This window comes from Canis aureus, chromosome 8 (assembly GCF_053574225.1).
Source record: "Canis aureus isolate CA01 chromosome 8, VMU_Caureus_v.1.0, whole genome shotgun sequence".
Lineage (NCBI taxonomy): Eukaryota > Metazoa > Chordata > Mammalia > Carnivora > Canidae > Canis > Canis aureus.
The window spans coordinates 59,374,223-59,393,838 of NC_135618.1; the positions used below are offsets into that span (position 1 = coordinate 59,374,223).

At 49.1% G+C, this 19,616-nt stretch overlaps 1 protein-coding gene across 3 annotated transcripts; it reads right to left on the reverse strand.

Moving 5' to 3' along the window:
* Window positions 1-1,714: 1,714 nt before the first annotated feature.
* Window positions 1,715-15,120, reverse strand: NFATC2IP (nuclear factor of activated T cells 2 interacting protein). 3 transcript variants are annotated; one of them, XM_077907142.1, is made up of 8 exons: window positions 14,719-15,105; window positions 14,088-14,160; window positions 11,563-11,680; window positions 10,689-10,769; window positions 10,411-10,597; window positions 8,683-8,827; window positions 8,445-8,554; window positions 1,715-1,867 (listed from the first exon to the last, which is right to left on the reverse strand). In XM_077907142.1, the coding sequence occupies exons 1-8, from the start codon at window positions 15,103-15,105 to the stop codon at window positions 1,730-1,732; spliced, it is 1,239 nt and encodes a 412-aa protein (XP_077763268.1). In that variant the 3' UTR covers window positions 1,715-1,729. The 3 variants fall into 3 exon arrangements, with proteins under 3 accessions (XP_077763268.1, XP_077763269.1, XP_077763266.1); XM_077907143.1 differs by lacking the exon at window positions 1,715-1,867 and adding an exon at window positions 4,377-6,567 and having other exon boundaries at window positions 15,094-15,120; XM_077907140.1 differs by lacking the exon at window positions 1,715-1,867 and adding an exon at window positions 4,377-6,567.
* Between the last annotated feature and the right edge of the window lie 4,496 nt (window positions 15,121-19,616).

Here is a 19,616-nt window from a genome sequence, read left to right on the forward strand (position 1 = left end):
CCTGTGTCTCTGCCTTTCTCTGTGTCTCTCATGAATAAATAAATAAAAATCTTTTTAAAAAATCAGGGGTGCCTGGGTGGCTTAGGGGTTGAGCATCTGCCTTCCGCTCAGGTTGTGATCCCGGGGTCCTAGGATCAAGTCCCACATCGGGCTCCCTGCATGGAGCCTGCTTCTCCCTCTGTCTGTGTCTCTGCCTCTCTCCCTGTGTCTCTCATGAATAAATAAATAAAATCTTTTTAAAAATATTTTTTAAAAATCAAATATTTTGCTTATAATGGCAAATATTTTGGGGCGCAGGGGCGGCTCAGTTGGTTGAGTGTCTGCCATCAGCTTGGGTCATGATCCCAGGGTCCTGGGATAGAGTCCTGCATGGGGCTCCCTGCTCAGTGGGGAATCTGCTTCTCCCTCTGCCCTTCCCCCCACTCATGCTTGCTCTCTCTTTCTCTCTCAAATAAAATCTTAAAAAAAAAAAACAAAAAAAAAAAAAAAAAAAAAAACAGGAGACACCACAGACCGGGGACAAGATTAGCTTGGAGGCAGTGAATAATAGCTCTTCAAGTCTGCAAAAAAATAAAATGGCCCCCAGGGGCACCTGGGTGGCTCAGTGGTTTAGCACCTGCCTTCAGCCCAGGGCGTGATCCTGGGGTCCTGGGATCGAGTCCCACGTCAGGTTCCCTGCATGGAGCCTGCTTCTCCCTCTGCCTGTGTCTCTGCCTCTCTGTGTGTGTGTGTCTCTCGTGGATAAATAAATAAAATCCTTTAAAAATGGCCTCCAATAAAAACACATTGCAAAAGATGGGAAAGAAACAGAATGGAAAGTAAAAAAAGTAGAAGAGGTAGAGCCTAAAGAATTTGTGATGGGGGATCCCTGGGTGGTGCAGCGGTTTGGCGCCTGCCTTTGGCCCAGGGCGCGATCCTGGAGACCCGGGATCGAATCCCACGTCGGGCTCCCGGTGCATGGAGCCTGCTTCTCCCTCTGCCTGTGTCTCTGCCTCTCTCTCTATCATAAATAAAAAATAAAAATAAAAATAAAAGAATTTGTGATGGAAAAAGTACTGCACTGTGAATGGGAGGATGGAGTGTTTCCTGAAGTGGAGTTGGATTTACAGATGCTGACAATACTTGGGAACCTGAAGAAAATTTAGATTTTCCAGACTTAATTGAACCAGTTTTTAATTCTCAAAAAGCTGCTAAAGAGAAAGACAATACAAAAAGAAAATCTTTATCTGACAGAGAATCCTGGGACTCCAGGACCACGCCTTGGGCTGAAGGCAGGCACTAAGTCGCTGAGCCACCCAGGTGTCCTCAAATAAATAAATCTTTAAGAAAATAAAAATAAAAACCGATTTGCATTTGAGAAGATCCCTCTGGCTGCACTGTCCTTGGATTGAAGGGGGCCAGAAGGGCAGCAGAAGTAACCTGTCAAGCAGCTGTGTCACTACACACGGCTGTAGGCAGCAGTGGCTTGCACCACGGCGGGATGGAGAGAAGGAAGTGGACCATGTTTAGAGCCACCTGGGGCAGTTGAATGGAGTCAGGATGGGTGGATATGGGGGTTAAGAGGTGTCAAGAATGAAATGGGTTTCTGGCTCATGCAATGAGATGGAGGGTAGTATTGAGAGGAAGAATTTGTTCATCCAACAAACATTTGTCAGGTAACTACTAAGTATCAGACACAGAATTAGGGATTTTTTTAAAGGTTTTATTTATTTGGGCAGGGGCTGTTGGCTCAGGGGCTTGGTGCTGCTTTCGGCCTAGGGTGTGATCCTGGAGACCCAGAATCGAGTCTGGCATCGGGCTCTCTGCACGGAGCCTGTTTCTCCCTGTGTCTGTGCTTCTCTCTCTCTGTATCTCTCGTGAATAAAATATAAAAAAAAAAAAGAATTAAAAAAGTTTTTATTTATTTATCCATGAGAGACACTGAGACATAGGCAGAGGGAGAACTAGACTCCTTGCAGGGAGCCCGATGTGGGACTCGATTCCAGGACCCTAGGATCATGGCCTGAGCTGAAGGCAGACGCTCAACCACTGAGCCACCCAGGCGTCCCAGAGCTAGGGATCTCAGAACAAGATACAGTATTTGGGGACGCCTGGGTGGCTCGGTGGTTGGGTGCCTGCCTTCGGCTCAGGTCATGATCCCAGGATCCAGGATCAAGTCCCGCATCAGGCTCCCTGAGAGAAGCCTGCTTCTCCCTCTGCCTGTCTGCTTCTTTCTCTCAGTCTGTGTCTCTTATGAATAAATAAATAAATCTTTAAAAAAAAAGATACAGTATTTGTTTTCAAGGAGCTTACAGTCTAGTAGGGAAGACAAAGACCAATGGGCAGAAGAGTGTGCTGAGCCAGACCCCTGTCTCGGGCTAAAGTGCAACACACACAAGAGGACACAGCCAGTCCCATGCAAGGGGAGGGTGGGGGTAGGGAATGTGCCTTACTGAAGGAATGGCAAGGATCAGGAGATGGGACACTGTGAGGCTATAGGAAAAAGGCAGACCACATCTTGTTCCTCCAAGTGTAGCCAGCACAATCACAACTCCTAAGAGCTCATTAGAAATGCAGCAGCATCTTGGGCCCCACAGCATAACACAGACCCCATGTGTGCATGGTCACAAGCTCCCCAGCTCACTTGTGTTCAGGTGTGAGAAGCACTGGTCTTATCATAGGTTAGGCACCCCATCTTCCAGCCAGGTCTGCATTCAGTGGCAGTGAGGCCTGGGGCAGGTTCACTACTCTTCCATTTCTTTTCTGGAGATTGGGAATAATACCACCACCTACCTTGTAAGAGCTCTAAGGCTGAATGAGATCATGACAAGTACCAAGTTTGACATGTGCCACTGAGTTAAGGGTTCTAGTTTTGTAGGTTTTTAATCAGGGGAGGGTTTTTTGGTTTGCTTTGTCTTGTTTTTTTCAGGAGTTTAAAAAGACCACCAGATGAGGCATCTAGTTGACTCAGTGAGTGGATCACTCACTGAGTGGCTCTTGATCTAGGGGTTGTGAGTTCAAGCCCCACATTGGGTGTACAGATGACTTAAAAATAAAATATTTGAATGGGCTCATTCGATTAAGTGTCTGCCTTTAGTTCAGGTCATGATCTCTGGATCCTAGGATCGAAACCCCACATTGGGCTCCCTGCTCACCAGGGATCCTGCTTCTCCCTCTCCCTCTGCATGCTGCTCCCCCTGCTTGTGCTGTCAAATAAATAAACAAAACCTTTTTTAAAAAATGAAAATCTTGGGACACCTGCGTGGCTCAGCAGTTTAGCGCCTGCCTTCAGCCCAGGGAGTGGTCCTGGAGTCCTGGGATTGAGTCCCACGTCGGACTCCCTGCATGGAGCCTGCTTCTCTCTCTCTGCCTGTGTCTCTGCCTCTCCGTGTGTGTCTCTCATGAATAAATAAAATCTCTTAAAAAAAATGAAAATCTTTGGGGAAATAAATTTTTTAAGTCTTTAAAAAATAAAATAGGGACATCTGGCTCAGTCAGTGGAGTGTGCAACTCTTGATCTCAGGGTCATAAGTTTGACCCCCATGTTGGGTGTTGAGATTGCATAAAAATAAAATCTTAAAAAACAAATAAAAAAACAAAATAAAAAGACCACCTGATGAGTGATCCTTCGATCAAAAGGATGAATTATCTCTCTCATCATAGAAATGTGATTATTTTAAAATGAGTAGTCTTTCCCATCTCCTCCCCAGATTAAGTGCTAGGGAAGAAGAAACTGGAATCTTCTAGCACTTGCTAATGGATTTATCAAGAGGTCCAGTCACTTTGGTCAGCAATCTGGCACTACTGAAGAGAGAGAGGACAGGAAAATGCATGGTCAGTGACTCCATTCCTGGATATAAACCTGGGAAAATTTCAGCTGGGGTCCCTACAATACTGCTTGCAATTGATACATTCTGGGTTACCAGGGACAGAAACGCTCAAATAGCCAGTGATTTAAACAGGAAGTTCCCCTTCCCATGAAAGCCCAGAGGTCAGTAGCACCGGGTTGGCAGGACCCAGTCTCCTTCTCTCCTTGTCCTGTCCCATGTGGCTTCCTTCCCCAAAATCATCTTGTGTCAGCAGCGCTGCTCCACTTCCAGTCGGCAGCAGGAAGAAAACTCAAGAGAAGGGCTCATGCTGCCTGCTTTTGAAAAGGTCCTGCAAGGTGCATCCCTCTCCCCCTTCCACCCATGAGCCTGAATGCGCACCTAGCTACAACAGAGGCTGGCAAGTGTCCTCACTCTGTAGTCTCTGCGCTTTGGTAAAAACCAGCAGTTCCATGACCCTGGAAGGAGGCAGAATGGATGCAAGGGGACAACGAATGGTCTCAATTACAGGGGCTGTAGAAGGGGGCCTGTGAGGGCCACAAAAACAGAAATCCACAAGGAGACGCAGGCTCAGTGTACTCTCATTTATTTTGTTGAGACTGAATACACAATTTTAATATGTCCAAACTTCTTAATGGACATAACATATCTGGAAAAAAAAAAAAAAGAGTTATACCGTACATAGATTACTTAAATGTTACAGAGGCTTCTTTCTGTTTTTCTCACATTGTAAGGTCAAAGGAATGGCACATTCCAACAAAACAAGGTTTTAGAAGGTGACATATTTTTGCCAAGACTGTACCACGTATCAGTGGAAAATTAATGGCTTTATTAGTAGACAGCATTGAGAAGACTGGCTCATTCTGGGGTGAAAATAAAACTTGGATCTCATATGCAAAGCTAAATTCAAATAGTTTACAAATAATATTCAATATTTACCAGCCAGTACAGCCCAGAATCAACCAAGGACAAATGTTTCATCACACAGAACAGATGCCAGCCAATGTGCATAGCGGGCTGTACTGGCTGGACTTCAGCCCTATTTAGTGTCCTAAATGTGAAAGGACAAACTGACAAGCTAACAGCAGAAAACGTAAACGATCTAAACTACTTTTAAATAAAAAAACAAATGCAATAAGTGATATGGTAAAACAGCTCATGCATCTACATTAAAATCGAAAAATTCATGTTCGGTGAGAATACGCACCCCTAAATCATCAAACACGAGTGCTATCCTGAGAGCTGTTTGCAACCATCAGGGCGGTGCACAAAAAGGGATCCTAAAAGGCTGCTAGGTGTATGAAGAAATCCCCCCAATTACTGCTGATCAGATGAATGTACATTGAAACAGGCCACCACTTTTTACCCAAACAGACTGGCAAAAATTGGAAAGCAGGGCAGCAAGTCCTGGTGAGGATGAAGAGAAATGAGGACCCCCGACAAGGAGGCTCCATGACCATTCAAAAGAAAAATTTGATTCAACCATAGGAAATTAACCTGTCTGACCCGTCATCCCGTCCTGTGCCAGTACCTACGCCAGGAAACCTTCCACGCAAGCTCAGAAGGGGACACACAAAAGATGGCCTCATTTATGTGCTCAGGAGTGGTGGCACCAGGGTGTCCGCCACTAAGCAAATGTGTCAGGTGCAGCTGAAGCCTGCGGGGGAATACCACAGAGTGGTCTAAGCATCTCAGCATGTGGAGAATAAGCAACACATGTTGAGTGAGAAAGAAAAGAGCCCAAGATCTATAGCACAGTGACACCACATGTGGCAAAAGTATATTCACATACACAACAGTGTATCTGACAAGGATCCGTTTATATTAAAAGATGTATAACTCACACATTCCAATGGGTGCTTGGGATAGCACAAAGAAACAGGAAAGAAAAAGCCATAAATAACTAGAGAAGCCTTTTGTGGACTATCATCCTGAGATCCAAACAAAGAAGCTCGGATATGTTCAATTATGCCTTAAATTGTGTGTGCACATTGGGAAGGTTGGCTCTAAAGGGTCCTGGGGTGAGGAAGACATGCAAGGCTGAGAATCCACTCTTTCAAAAGCATAACCCGCTGTCTGCCTGTGCTTAAGTGAGCGTGTGCATGAGCTGGCTCGTTCAGGTTCCGCAGGCTGGGGAACCACAGCCATGTATGTGCCTCAAGCAAACTTCATCTGCTGCCCACCCCACCTCCCCCAGGGCCACTACTAGTCTCAGACTCAGCAGAAATCCCAGGCCTGGAAACCACACCCACTCTTCATTTATTTCAACTCACTCTCTAAGTTAAGCAGTCTCACACAACAGACATTACCAGGAAGAAAAGGGTAGGGGTGGGGGATACCTTCTCTTTGGCTCAGCGAGGCTGCAAAGGCAGCCAGCTTACCACGTGGATAGAGCCACAGACCACCCAGGGCGGTGAAAACTCATTCAACTAACCAAATAACTAATGGCTTGATAACAGGGTAATGGTGGTGGTAGTAGGGGTGTGTGTGTCAAAGGTCACTACTCAATTTTGCTTCAGTTTGAGGATAAGCCCGTGTAGGGCCAAAAGGGGCAGCTGTTCTCCCCAAGTCCAGACTGGGCCTCCAAGCAGGGAGTGGGGTTTCAGCCCCAGACCTCAATGAGGTCCCCAGATTCCATGCCCAGATCAGTAGGCAGCTCCTTGCCTGTAAGCTTTGTCCCATCAAAGAAGAAAGAGAGCTTGTGGCCTGAGAGTCCCATGGCCTCCTCATAGCGGGACATGAGGGTCTTGAGAGGAGAATCCTGGGCAGAGAGGGGAAAAAAATGGATGTAAGAATTTGAAAGAGGCAGGGTGCCTCGCTGGCTCCATCAGAAAGAGCATGTGACTCTTGATCTCGGGGTTTTGAGTTTGAGTCCCACATTGGGAGCTTCCTCACTACAAATGTAGAGATCACTTAAAAATAAAATCCTAGGGCAGCCCAGGTGGCTCAGCAGTTTAGCGCCGCCCTGGGCCCAGGGCATGATCCTGGAGACCTGGGATCGAGTCCCACGTCGGGCTCCCTTTATGGCGCCTGCTTCACCCTCTGCTTGTGTCTCTGCCTCTCTGTCTCTCTCTCTCATGTCTCTCATGAATAAATAAATAAAATCCTTAAAAACAAAAATAAATAAATAATAAAATCCTAAGGGGCACCTGGGCGCCTCAGTCTGTTAAGCATTCAGCTCTTGGGTTTTGGCTCAGGTCATGATCTTAGGGTCACAGGACCAGGCCCTGTGTTGGGCTCCATGCTTGGCATGGGAGTCTGCTCATCCCTCTCCTTCTGGCTCTCCTGCCCCTCTCTTTCTCAAATAAATAAATAAAATCTTTTTGAAAAATTGAAAAAAACAAATAAAACCTTATTTAAAAAAAAAAGAATTTGAAAGGGCTGAGAACTTGTAGGGAAGGATAGAGGACTCAGGCCAGAGAGGACAAGGGGACTAGTCAGAGCCCACAAGGCAAGTGGACAGAGAAGTCAGCACAGCCAGGCTCCTCCCTGGGGGACTGAGTCACAGATCCCAGGGCTCAAGACATAGGCTTAGGATCAGGCAGGTTCTGCAAGCCCCAAGTTCCCACGTCCTGATGGAGGCACCCAACACCATGATGCAGACAGCCCAGATCAGCCGTGCCTCCCACTCACCGGAGACAGCTGAAGGCCAGGCTCTCCCACTCAACTGAGGCACAACTTCAGGCAAGTATTATGGGTCCTGGGACACCTGAGTGGCTCAGTGGTTGAGCGTCCGTCTTTGGCTCAGGGTGTGATCCCGGGGTTCCAGGATCAAGTCCTGCACTGGGCTCCCTCTAAGGGGCCTGCTTCTCCCTTTGCCTATGTCTCAGCCTCTCTCTCTGTCTCTTATAAATAAATAAGAAAAATCTTTAAAAAAAAATCTGTATTATGGGTCCTTGGTGGTCCTGAGTCCTGGTAAGTGCAAGCATGACCTTATTGTGAAATAGGGCCTTTGCAGATGTCATCAGGTTAAAAGGAGGGCACGCACTCGATGAGGGTAGGCCCCAGTGACTGGCGTTCTTGCGAGAAGACACACAGGGATGACACCACCTGAACACAGAGGCCGAGACTGGGTGATGCAGCTGCAGGCCATGGACTTGTAGCCACCCCGCAGGAGCCAGGCAGGAGTCAGGAAGGATTCTACCCAGTGTCAGGGGGAACATGGCCCTGCTGACCTCCAGGAGGGAATGCATTTGTTTCAAGCCACCCAGTTTGTGGTATTTTGTTACAGTAGTCCTAGGAAACGAATACTGCCAACTGTCCCACTTCTCAAGACCGCATCCCAATTTGTTAAATGAGGGTCATGACAGTGGTTTCCATATAAATTGGCTGTGAAACTCGCCAAGGCTCTGACTATGAATTCTCTTCAGCAGGGGTACTAATTGCTTAGAAGTGTGGGGCTGTAACTCTGATGGGTTTCATCAGTCACCACCCAAGGGTCCTTTCCATTTTAACCAGAAAGAGGAGTCAGGAGGCTGGAGCAGAGGTTCCCAGCACAAGGGGGATGGAAGTTGAGCAATGCACTTCTTCTACTCTAGGATGGGCAGGAACTCCAAACCACTCGGGCCTAAAGGGAATCCTCCTCCCACCCCCCAGTTAACTGATGGGAGCGAGGGGCCTGCCATGCCTCCCACTCACCGGAGACAGCGAGATTTCCAGCATCTGGTGTTTCTCCTTCCCCTGCACCCGCAGCTGGAGCAGTTGGGACATCTCCGCAGCCTCAGGTGAATTTGCTAGCACCACACAGTCTGTGGGAGGATCCGGAACCCAGGCCTAAGCGGGGCCTGGAAGCAGGGCCAACCTCCCAGCCTTTCCCTTTACCCCTTCCCTGTGGCAACAGCCTCCTCGAGGCCCCACCTCCCTGCCTTCCTCTCACCGATGATGTCAGCCACTCCAAGCTTTAGAGTCCGGGGAGTGGCAGTAGGGGATAGCTCTGTCTCTCCGAAGAGCAAGAGGATCCTGCTTGGGGACACCCCGAGATGGGTGGCCATGTGGTTCACCACACTCTGTAGGGGCTCCGACTAGGGAGGGGACAAGAAGCAAAGGCGGCCACCTCTGGACGCGCCCCACCCCACCCACCACCTCTGACTCATTTCTGGCTGAGCTCCTCAGCTGTGAGTTCCATAGACTGCCCTGGCGAAGTATAGAATAAAGTCATGTCAATATGGGGTTCAGGGAAGTACTGAAGCAGTCGTGGATCAGGAGGGAAAAGGGTAGTGGTGAGGACTGCAGTAAAGTGGACCTCATGTGCCCCATGCAACAGGCCAGCTGTCCCTGGCTCTTGCCAGTGGGTGCCATTTGGGAACACAGGCCAGTGCAACCATGTCTTCCTGTGTAAGAGAGGCCAGGCAGCTGGTCCTTTGTATGAAATCACTCACTCCAAGGGTTGGCAATGAGCTCCTATGTGTTAAAAGCGTTCTACAAGGGGGTGCCTGAGTGGATAGTCTGCCTTCAATTCAGGTCATGATCCAGGTCCTAGGATCAAGCCCTGCCTCAGGCTGGGGGCGGGGTGTGGTCCAGGCTCAGCGGGGAGTCTGCTTCTCCCTCTGCCTCCCCTTCCTGCTCATGCTTGCATGAGCGGGCTTTCTCTCTCTAATAAATGAGTAAAATCTTTACAAATAAATAAACAATAAATAAATAAATAAATATTTATTTATTCTTTTTTTTTTTTAATTTTTATTTATTTATGATAGTCACAGAGAGAGAAAGAGAGAGAGGCAGAGACATAGGCAGAGGGAGAAGCAGGCTCCATGCACCGGAAGCCCGATGTGGGATTCGATCCCGGGTCTCCAGGATCGCGCCCTGGGCCAAAGGCAGGCGCCAAACCGCTGCGCCACCCAGGGATCCCCTAAATAAATAAATAAATAAATAAATAAATAAATAAATAAAGCATTCTACAAGGGCCCCTGGGTGGCTTAGTCAGTTAGGAATCTGCTTTCGGCTCCAGTCATGATCCTGGGGGCCTGGGATCAGGCCCTGCATGGGGGCCTGTGCTTCTCTCTATGCCCCTCCCCAGGCACATGTATGTGCTCTCTCTCTCACAAATACATAAATAACATCTTTTTTAAAAAAAATCAAGAAATAAAAGCATTCTACATCTACAGGGCAAAAGAAGGAAAAAAACACTTGATTGAGCTATGGGCTGTGTGTTTTCAATGTCTGGCTCAGCTGCTTTCCTGACACACAGTTACTGCTCAACAAATGGGCATTTCTGTTATCACTCTTGTTTTAGATTCGGGCTCATCTCTACAAGAACAGCCGTTGCCACTCAGGAGGAGCTCAGAATGACTGAATGGCATGTGTGTGTCCAATGTAGTAAAAGCAAGCACTGCTGGGAAGCACAGGGTCCAAGGGAAGGAAAGGGGGAGGGGTACCCAGCCAGGCTTCTCAGGGCACGTCAGTGGAGCCCTGAAGGTTGGGTGGAAAGTCTGCCGGTGAAGGGAGTGTAAGGAAAAGACCACGGGGACAAAGGGAAGAGCAAACCCAAGGCATGGGGGTCCAAGGGAGCATTGGGAAGAGAGGCAAAGCGGGGCACTGCCCCTTCTGCCCAGACACCTCACTCGCTCCATGGGGCCCAACTTCCACGGGCCCTTCAGGCACCTACCATTCTGACAGGGAATCTGACCACATCAGCCCGGCACCGGATTTTTAGCGGGAAGAGTCGGGGACTCTCTGGAAGGATGGGACCCTCCACCAGGACCACCTCATCCTCTTGGTTCTGGTGATCCTGGCCCTGGTGCTGCTTGGGGCTCAAGCAGGAACGGAGATCCTGGAGGCGCTTGTTCACCTCCCTGGGGTGCAGAGAGGACTTTGCATCAAGGCAGGCTGGGGTACCCACCCTACTGCCCCTCCGTACCCCAGCGAGCCCCTGGCCCTCAGCACCTCAGCTTCTGGAGTGCCCTGGAATGCTTTCTGCTTTTGGTCCTTGGTGGAGGTGAAGGCAAAGGAGAGGTGTCCTGAACCCTGCAAAGAGAAGAGAGGGTTGGATTGGAGGAAGGGGGGGGGAGGATGAGGAGGGGACCCCAGCCCCACAGCTGTCCTCATAAGCTACGGACCCCTGGGGGCCCAGAGGGGGGTGCCGGATAATCAAGAGGAAGCACATTCCAGTGAGATCATCTTGTGGACAGGGGGAGGTAAGGTCAGAGAAAACCTAAGTCACCGCTGTTACATTGACATGACCCAAATATGAACGAGGAAAATGCCTAACTTTCAAGGTAAGTCACTTTCCAGGTGAATATCTGGTAACATCCAATGGACACCAAGTGCTTACCATAGGCCAAGTATTAACCCTTAATTTTTTTTTTTGAAGATTTTATTTACTTATTCATGAGAGACACACAGAGACAGAGACACAGACACAGGGAGAAGCAGGCTCCCTATGGGGAGCATGATGCGGGACTTGATCCCAGGACCCTGGGATCACAACCGGAGCCGAACACAGATGCTCAACCACTGAGCCACCCAGGGGAGCCTTAACTCTTAATCTAGGTGCCGTTATTATCCCCATTTTCCAGAAAAGGGAGGCAAACCCCCGAGATAAAGGAACAGCTAGCTGGATACACACAGAGATAAAACATCCCACTCCCGGGGGTGGTCCTGAAGCATTTCATTCCTCACCTGAGCCTGGAGATTCCCTCCAGGCCCTCCATCTCTTCTCCTTACCGTTTCAGGAGCCACTCTAGGATCATGCCCACCCTAGCCCACCCCTCCGGCTCCCTTTCTGCTCCTGGGGCCCCAGTGACTTGGCTTCACTCACAGAAACACCTCCTTCGACTTCTTTTCTGAATTCTTACTCCTCAGCTTCTTCTTCCAGGGAGAATCTGGAAACGAGACATCCTCAGGGTGGGGACTGCTAGAATCTGCCATATCCGCCTCTGGGGACAGAGAAGGAAGAGTGGAAGGAGTCAGCTAGGGGAGGGCAGCAAGAGGCCAAGCAGAAGCATGTAAGGGTTTCTCCAGGTCCCAAGAAAGGAGGAGACTGAGGAACCCCAAGACGCACATACAACCATGCAATAATGCTGGGGAAGTGCTCACGAGGCAGGAGTCATAGGGAAATACCTAGTGCAGAGAAAAGAATGAGTTGGGGTCTGACATAATTGGAGTGTCTGAGCCTCATGCTAAGGCACAAGTTGGCGTGGCCAGTGTGGACGATCAGAAAGTGGCCCAGTCCAACTGAGTTATGATTAAGTTAATCTCGTCCTACCTTTTTTTTTTAGGATTTATTTATTTATTTATTCATGAGAAACACAGAGAGAGAGAGAGAGAGAGGCAGAGACACAGGCAGAGAGAGAAGCAGGCTCCATGCAAGGAGCCTGATGTGGGACTCGATCCCGGGTCTCCAGGATCACTCCCTGGGCTGCAGGCGGCGCTAAACTGCTGCACCACCGGGGCTGCCCTCTTCCCACCTTTTTGATCACATGCACCCCACGAATAAAAAACACACATAACCTAGGAAATATGCATTTACTTAATACAATACTTTTTTTTTTTTTACAATACTGCTTATTACACATGTACATACTATTGTGTATGTGATAAAACATACTTTAAACCAGATGTTGGCAAAGGACTTTTTAAAAAAAGTTCCTCTTATTTTCTTCCTGTACTCAATTGGATGGACAGAGAGACACTATGGGAGTCAGGGGTAGAAGGTGGCATGGTGCAGTGGGGAAATGAAGTAAAGAGATGAAGACAGGCCCTCTGAGCCCATGTTTCTCAAATTTCATCCATGTGAGCATCATTATCACTTTTTGCCACATCTCTATAATATTTCACATCTTTCTTTAAAATCCCTCATTGTAACTAAAATTTCTTCTAACACAAAACTAGAGATTTATTCTAGAATATAGAAGCCGCTTTCTATTGTTTGCCACCAATAAAGGATTATCGTTAACCATAAAAGTAATACTGCAAAAACAAAGCAATGATAAATCCTAGATCAGCGGTTCTCAAACAGAGGCAATTTTGCCTCCCATGGGACGTGCAGCAATGTCTCAAGACAAGTTTTGTTGTCACAATGAGGGGGAGAGAAGGTTGGAGTGTGTGATACCGGCGCACAGAAGTCAGAATGCTGCTAAACATCCCACAATGCACAGGACAGCTCCACACAAAGAACTACTCAGTCCAAATGTCAGTGGTGCCCAGGCTGAGAAACCCTGTCTTCAATGTGGCAGCTGCTAGAGACCCGAGATTCTGACCTTCTGACAAGCTCCTGGGAGATGCCCAGCACTACTGGGCCTACATTTGGAGCAGCAAGTGCAGAGGTACCTTTGCACTTCTATGGTCCAGGTACTGTCCTAAACCCTGTATGTAGCCCAAGAGAGAGCTCTCTATATATTCTCTTTAATTAATTCTTACCAAAATCCTTGACATAGGTCCACTGTTATCCCTATTTTCCCGACGGCAAAATTGAAGCATTAAGAGATGAACCTGCACAAGGTCACACAACTACTAACAGGTAGAGCTGAGATTCAAACCCAGTCCAGCTGGTTCCTAAATCAGCTCTTGCTCACCCTACCATACCTGCTTATGGTATAGAAATTTCTGTCCAAGGTCTGCATTTGCCCACTGGATCACTGCCTTTTTTTTTTTTTTTTTTAAAGATTTTGTTTATTTATTCATGAGAGACAGAGAGGGAGAGAGAGAGAGAGAGAGAGAGAGTCAGAGACACAGGCAGAGGGAGAAGCAGGCTCCAAGCAGGAAGCTTGACGCGGGACTCGATCCCGGGACTCCAGGATCATGCCCTGGGCTGAATGCGGCGCTAAACCACTGGGCTACCCGGGCTGCCCCTGGATCGTTGCCTTATTAAACTTGAATCCCACTCACTGCCTTTGGGTGGTTTGCAAAAACCACATCACTGGGGGAGGACCAAGGCTGGCAGCCCTGATAAGATTCAAAGAACACTGTGCGCTGCCTCCAGAATGTTCCCAAGGAAGTCGTTGCAGATGTATCAAGATGTTGCAGATTCTCAACAGCTACTCCTCCTAGGCCCCCAGGACTACAGAATCCGAATCTCTGGGGATGGTTAGAAATCTGTAGATTAGCACACTCTTGTGCCTATCAGGTAGGAGGAAGGGTGGTTTGGCAGCACTTCCAATGCCTGCTGGTTAACACTCCATCTTAATTCAGGACTGGAGCTTTTTTCTGCCTAGGATGCAGGAGTCACCTCTCCCATGCCCTTCCCATGAGCCTCAGGGAAAAATGGACTACAGGGATGTAAACTCCAAGAAGCTTCCTCAGAGAGGCCAGCACTGGGCACCTCTCCCGGAAGCCCGCCCCTACCTTCCTCAGCCTCTGGGGGACAGAGTTTCAGGAGAGACAGGTGATCTGGGATGAGATGAAGGCTGCTTTTCACCTGTAAAGACAGAAGTGAATCAGTCCCAAGTCCTCCCTCCACTGAAAGGGAAAGCAGGATGACTCTTGTCTTCCTCCAGCTCCCAAGTCCAAGTTCTCTCTGGGGAGTTAGGAGCCCAGCTTCCCCGAGATCCCCAACCCTCACTACTACACCCTCTTTAAGGCATTCTGAGGACGCAAGTTTAATTCTTCTTTTATTCTCTTACTAAGTAGCTTGCTATCTTGGACTCCTGGGAAATCCCAGCTCCCCAGCGCACTCGGGAGTCCCCAAGTCATCTCTGAACTTCCATGGCCCAGCTTCCAACCTCAAAACCCAACAGTCCCAGGTCCCGCTAGCCCCCTCTCTGAAGCATCAGGCATCCCGGTCCCTTCGCCCCTCTCTCCTCCCGACACTCCAGCTCCCCGGCATCCCGACTCGGAACACACTCCAAACCTCTCCAGCCTCCAGAAGCCCTGCATCTCTCTCCCCGCTCCTGGTGCCATCTGGTCCCCCACGACCAACCCCAGAAGCCTAACCTCGGCGGTCCCCCAACCAGCCCTCCCGGGCGCCGGGCAGCACCTTCCCGGAGTACACGGGCACAGCCGGTGCCTCCCCCGGATCCAGCAGCAGCCGCCGCCGCCGCCTGACCGTGGCCCGCGGGGCTCCGGCCGGCCGCGCGTCCGCCCCTTCGCTGTCACTGTCGCTGTCGCCCCGGGGGGCGGCCGGCACCGGGGGCTCCGGGAGAGGGACCTCGACCGAGTCCGCGGCGCCGCGTGCCGTTGCGACCTCCAGGATATCCTCATCGCTGTCGCTGACCAGATCCACAAACAGCGAGTCCGGGGAACGCCGGGCTGGAGACCGAGGGACGCGAGGACGCCGGCCCCGGCCGCCCCGGGCTCCGCGAGCCCCTCGGCTGACACCGCCTCCCCGAGGCCGGCGGCCGCGCTTCCTCACCGGTTCCGCCATAGCAAACGCCCGCCGACCACGGTCCCCCGCCTCTAGACGCCTCGCCCGACCCCCTCCGAGCGACTGCCGCCTGTCATTGGGTGACCCGTCCGCCAGTCAACACCTAGCCCCGCCCACACCGTCTGGCTCCTCCTCCCCGCCTGTTCATTGGCCCCTGCACCCGCCCATCAAGCATCCGCCACTGAAACCGAGGCGCCAAAGATTCCAGCCAGTTTCGGCGCAATGGGTCTAGGTTTCGATTCGTTCCAGCTCACCCATTGGCCGGCTGCCTCCTTCCGGACCAGCCCACCCGAGGCATCGGCGCTCGCGGTGGGTGGGGGAGCGGGGCATCCTGGGAATTGTAGTCCGTAAGTCCTCCGAGTACCTGGACGGCTTCAGAATTGCTTTCATTTTATTTATTAATTAACTTTTTTTTTTTTTTTAAGATTTTATTTACTTATGAGGCACACACACACAGGCAGAGGGAGAAGCAGGCTCCATGCAGGGAGCCCGACGTGGGACTCGATCCCGGGTCTCCAGGATCACGCCCTGGACTGAAGGCCGCGCTAAACCGCTGAGCCACCCGGGCTGCCCTAATTAACTTATTTTTAAGTAATCTTTACACCCAACTTGGGTGAGATCAAGAGTCATGGGCTCAGGAGCCTGAGTGGCTCAGCGGTTGAGCATCTGCCTTTGGCTCAGGCGTGATCAGGATCCCGGGAATGAGTACCCCGTCCGACTCCCTGCAAGGAGCCTGCTTCTCCCTCTGCTGAAAAGAAGGGGTGTGGTTCCCGCCCCCCCCCCCCCCCCCCCCGCCTTCCTGCTTTTGTTTCAGAATTTCTTTCTTGGTCCTTTTCATATGTATGTAAATCTCCATTGTGGTTAAATAAGCCTCTTGGAAATCTCGTAACTCAGGGACTCGGAGAGCTGGAAGTCATCTTTTTGAAATGCAAACATCTGGGGAGCTAGGTCCCCCACATTCTAGGGGGGAATAACAGTCTAATGTTGGGGGTGGGGGCTTCCTGCTACATATACTAGACTACTTCTGGCCATAAATAAGTGAGAATCTTGGATGAAAGCCAATGACCATGATAAAGTTAGGATGAACTTTGCGGGACAAGAGGTGTTGCTAAATCCTCTTGAAGCCTAGCTATTGTTTATCTTAGAAACGAGAAAAGAAAAAAAAGAAAAATGAGATGTGGGTTTTGGAATTTTATCTTGAAAACAGGATAGGGGGTTGTACCTGCTTGGCTACTTGTAGAATTGCTTGTGGGAAGATGAAGAAAAAGAATCTTATTCAAAATGAAGTTTGGGGATACCTGGCTGGCCCAGTGGGTAGAGCATGCGACTTTTGATTTCAGGGTCCTGAGTTCAAGCCCCACCTTGAGTGTAAGTGCAGCCACAAGTGGGTTGTCAAGGAAGAATTCTTGAGTTGTTTTCAGTGCAAAAGGTGCTTTTACTGTAGTACGGGGACAAGACCCATGGGCAGAAAGAGCCGCACTTATGCTATATGAAGCTGGTAGTTGTATGCCTAGTGCTCAAGAGAGAGGGGACATGCAGAGACTATTAGATCATGAATATCTTCGGGGCACCTGGGTAGCTCAGTGGTTGAGTGTTGGCTTTCTGCTCGGGTAGTGATCACGGGGTACTGGGATAGAGTCCCACATCAGGCTTCCCCGCAGGGGAAAAAAAGATTTTATTTATTTATTCATGAGAGACACAGAGAGAGAAAGAGAGGCAGAGACACAGGCAGAGGGAGAGGCAGGCTCCATGCAGGAAGCCGGCGTGGGACTTGATCCCGAGTCTCCAGGATCACACCCTGGGCTGAAGGTGGCGCTAAACCACTGAGCCACCCTGGCTGCCCCAAATAAATAAAATCTTTTTAAAAATCATGAATATCTTCTTTGAATTTCTTTTATTTTTAAAAAAGATTTTATTTAGTGGGGTGCCTGAATGGCTAAGTTGGTTGAGCATCTGCTTTTGCCTCAGGTCATGATCCCAGGGTCCCAGGATCCAGTCCTGCTTCAGGCTCCCTGCTCAGTGGGGAGTCTGCTTCTCCCTCTCCCTCTGCCTATTACTTTCCCTGCTTGTGCACGCACGCTCTCTCTCTCTCTCTCTCTCTCCTTCTCTCTCTCTCTCAATCTGTGTCAAATAAATAAATGAAATCTTTAAAAAAATAAAGATTTTATTTAGTTATTTTAGAGAGAGGGAGGGACCATATGTGGAGGGAGAGGGAGAGAATCTCAAGCAGACTCCTTGCTGGGCATAGAGCCCCACTGGGAGCCCCACTGGGAACTTGATGCAGGGATCAAGCCCAGGACCCTGAGAATATGACCCAAGGGAAAATCAAGAATCAGATATTCAATTGACTAAGCCACTCAGGTGCCCCTCTTCTTTGAATTTCTACTTGTAAAACTACCTTCACAAGATTTCTCTGGTGCTTATCAGTCAGTTCAATACTATTGGTGACATATATAGTCATGAGACCCTTTAAGAATGTAGCAGCCAGCATGTATTTGATCCTTGTTGGAACTATGCAGTCTTTAGGTCAGCCTTCTGAGCTAAAATGAACATTTTTCTGCTTCTATCCCTCATCAGAGCTTACTTAAAAATAAAAATTAAAAGCTGGGAGACCAGCAGGGGGAGCTCTCAAGTCCTATCACTCCTTGCACCCCTTTCCAGAACCAACAAGAAACTTAGAAAAAGAAAGATTTAGCTTGTACTTGTAAGAGGAAAAGCCTACCCCAGCAGAAGGAACTTTTCCCTTCATCCAGCAACAGCCCAGCCAATGTGACACTCATCACCACTCAGCCAATGAGAAGCCACTATGTTCATAACTCCCAGTTCACTCCAATGGACTTTTTATTTATAACAGCCCCTCCCAACTCTTCTCTGTTCCACAATAAAAGAGCAGTTCCTCTCCAGCCTGTCCTATGATTTTGTCAGAGCTTGCATGTCCTGGATAGCATTTCTGTGCTATTCCTGGATAAACCTGTTTTTGCTGGAAAAACACCTGACAGTATTCTTTTTTTTAGAGAGAGTGCATAAATGAGCGGGGAAGTGGGGCAGAGAGAGAAGGAGAGAGAATCTTAAGCAGGCTCCACATCCAGCACAGAACTCCATTCAGGGCCCTATCTCAGGCCCTGAGATCACCCCATGAACTGAAATCAAGAGGGGATGCCTGGGTGGCTCACCAGTTTAGTGCCTGCCTTTAGCCCAGGGTGTGTTCCTAGAGTCCCGTGATCAAGTCCCACATTGGGATCCCTGCATGGAGCCTGCTTCTCCCTCTGCCTATATCTCTACCTCTCTCTCTGTCTCTCATGAATAAATAGGTAAAATATTTAAAAGAAAAACGTCAGGGAATCCCTGGGTGGCTCAGCGGTTTGGCGCCTGCCTTGGCTCAGGGCGCGATCCTGGAGTCCCGGGATCGAGTCCCACATCAGGCTCCCGGCATGGAGCCTGCTTCTCCCTCCTCCTGTGTCTCTGCCTCACTCTCTCTCTCTCTCTCTCTCTCTCTGTCTATCATAAATAGATAAATAAATCTTTAAAATAAAGAAAGAAAGAAAAGAAAAGAAAAGAAAAGAAAAAAGTCAGATGCTCAACTGAGGCACCCAGGTGCCCATGACAATATTATCCTTCAGGTTAATGCCTGTAACATTTTGGTTTAATGCTTTCCATAATAAAAACTGTTTTGTGTTGGGTGCCTGGCTGGCTCAATGGTTGAGCATCTGCCTTTGGCTCAGGTCATGATCCTGGGGTCCTGGGGTCGAGTCCTGCATTGGGCTCTCCACAGGGAGCCTGCTTCTCCCTCTGCCTATGTCTCTGCCTCTCTCTTTGTATCTCTCATGAATAAATAAATAAAATCTTTAAAAAAAAAAAGTTTTGTGGAGGTTTTCCTACTACCTTGGTAGAGTTGGAAGAAGATTTTGTTTTTTCATTACATTTCCCCAACACACCCACCAACCACATTGTGCACTTCAGAAGCTACATATCCTCCACACATCTACCTTATTTGCAGCTCCTGCATATCATGTACCCCAACACAGCACAGACCTACCCCCTCAACACTTCACAACTCCCACATCACCTCCAACTGTATGACCCCGGACACCTCACCCCACACCTCCCACACCACACTTCACACACAATCAGCACGCATCACACAACCAGTACCATTGGCTCTCATACACATAATGTTCACATAACTTGGACTTCATACATCCATGTAGTGCAGCTTCTTGATCACCACGCACATCCTATTTCATCCTCCTCCTCCACCACACTGATACCCCCAACACATACACCCCAACTCCATCAGCACACACCTCACCCACCTCAAATCCTCTGTGCGGGCTGAGCTCAGGCTACTGAAGACGCACAGGTCCAGCAGGTGGTGCTGTTTACCAAGTGACAAAGGACCTAGGCTCTGGTAGAGGAAACCTTCAGCCACTTTTTTTTTTTTTTTTTTTTTTAAGATTGATTTATTGATTTGAGAAAGAGAGAGCAGCAGTAGAGGGCAAGGAGAAGCAAGT

Excerpts from the sequence above, each read along its gene's own strand:
- NFATC2IP (XM_077907140.1), bottom strand. The coding sequence starts at position 15,105 with ATGGCGGAACCGGTGAGGAAGCGCGGCCGCCGGCCTCGGGGAGGCGGT. Across the intron at positions 10,598-10,688 it reads AGGGCACTCCAGAAGCTGAG|GGAGGTGAACAAGCGCCTCC; the intron begins GTGCTGAGGGCC and ends TCTGCACCCCAG. Across the intron at positions 6,568-8,444 it reads TGGAAATCTCGCTGTCTCCG|GATTCTCCTCTCAAGACCCT; the intron begins GTGAGTGGGAGG and ends CTCTCTGCCCAG.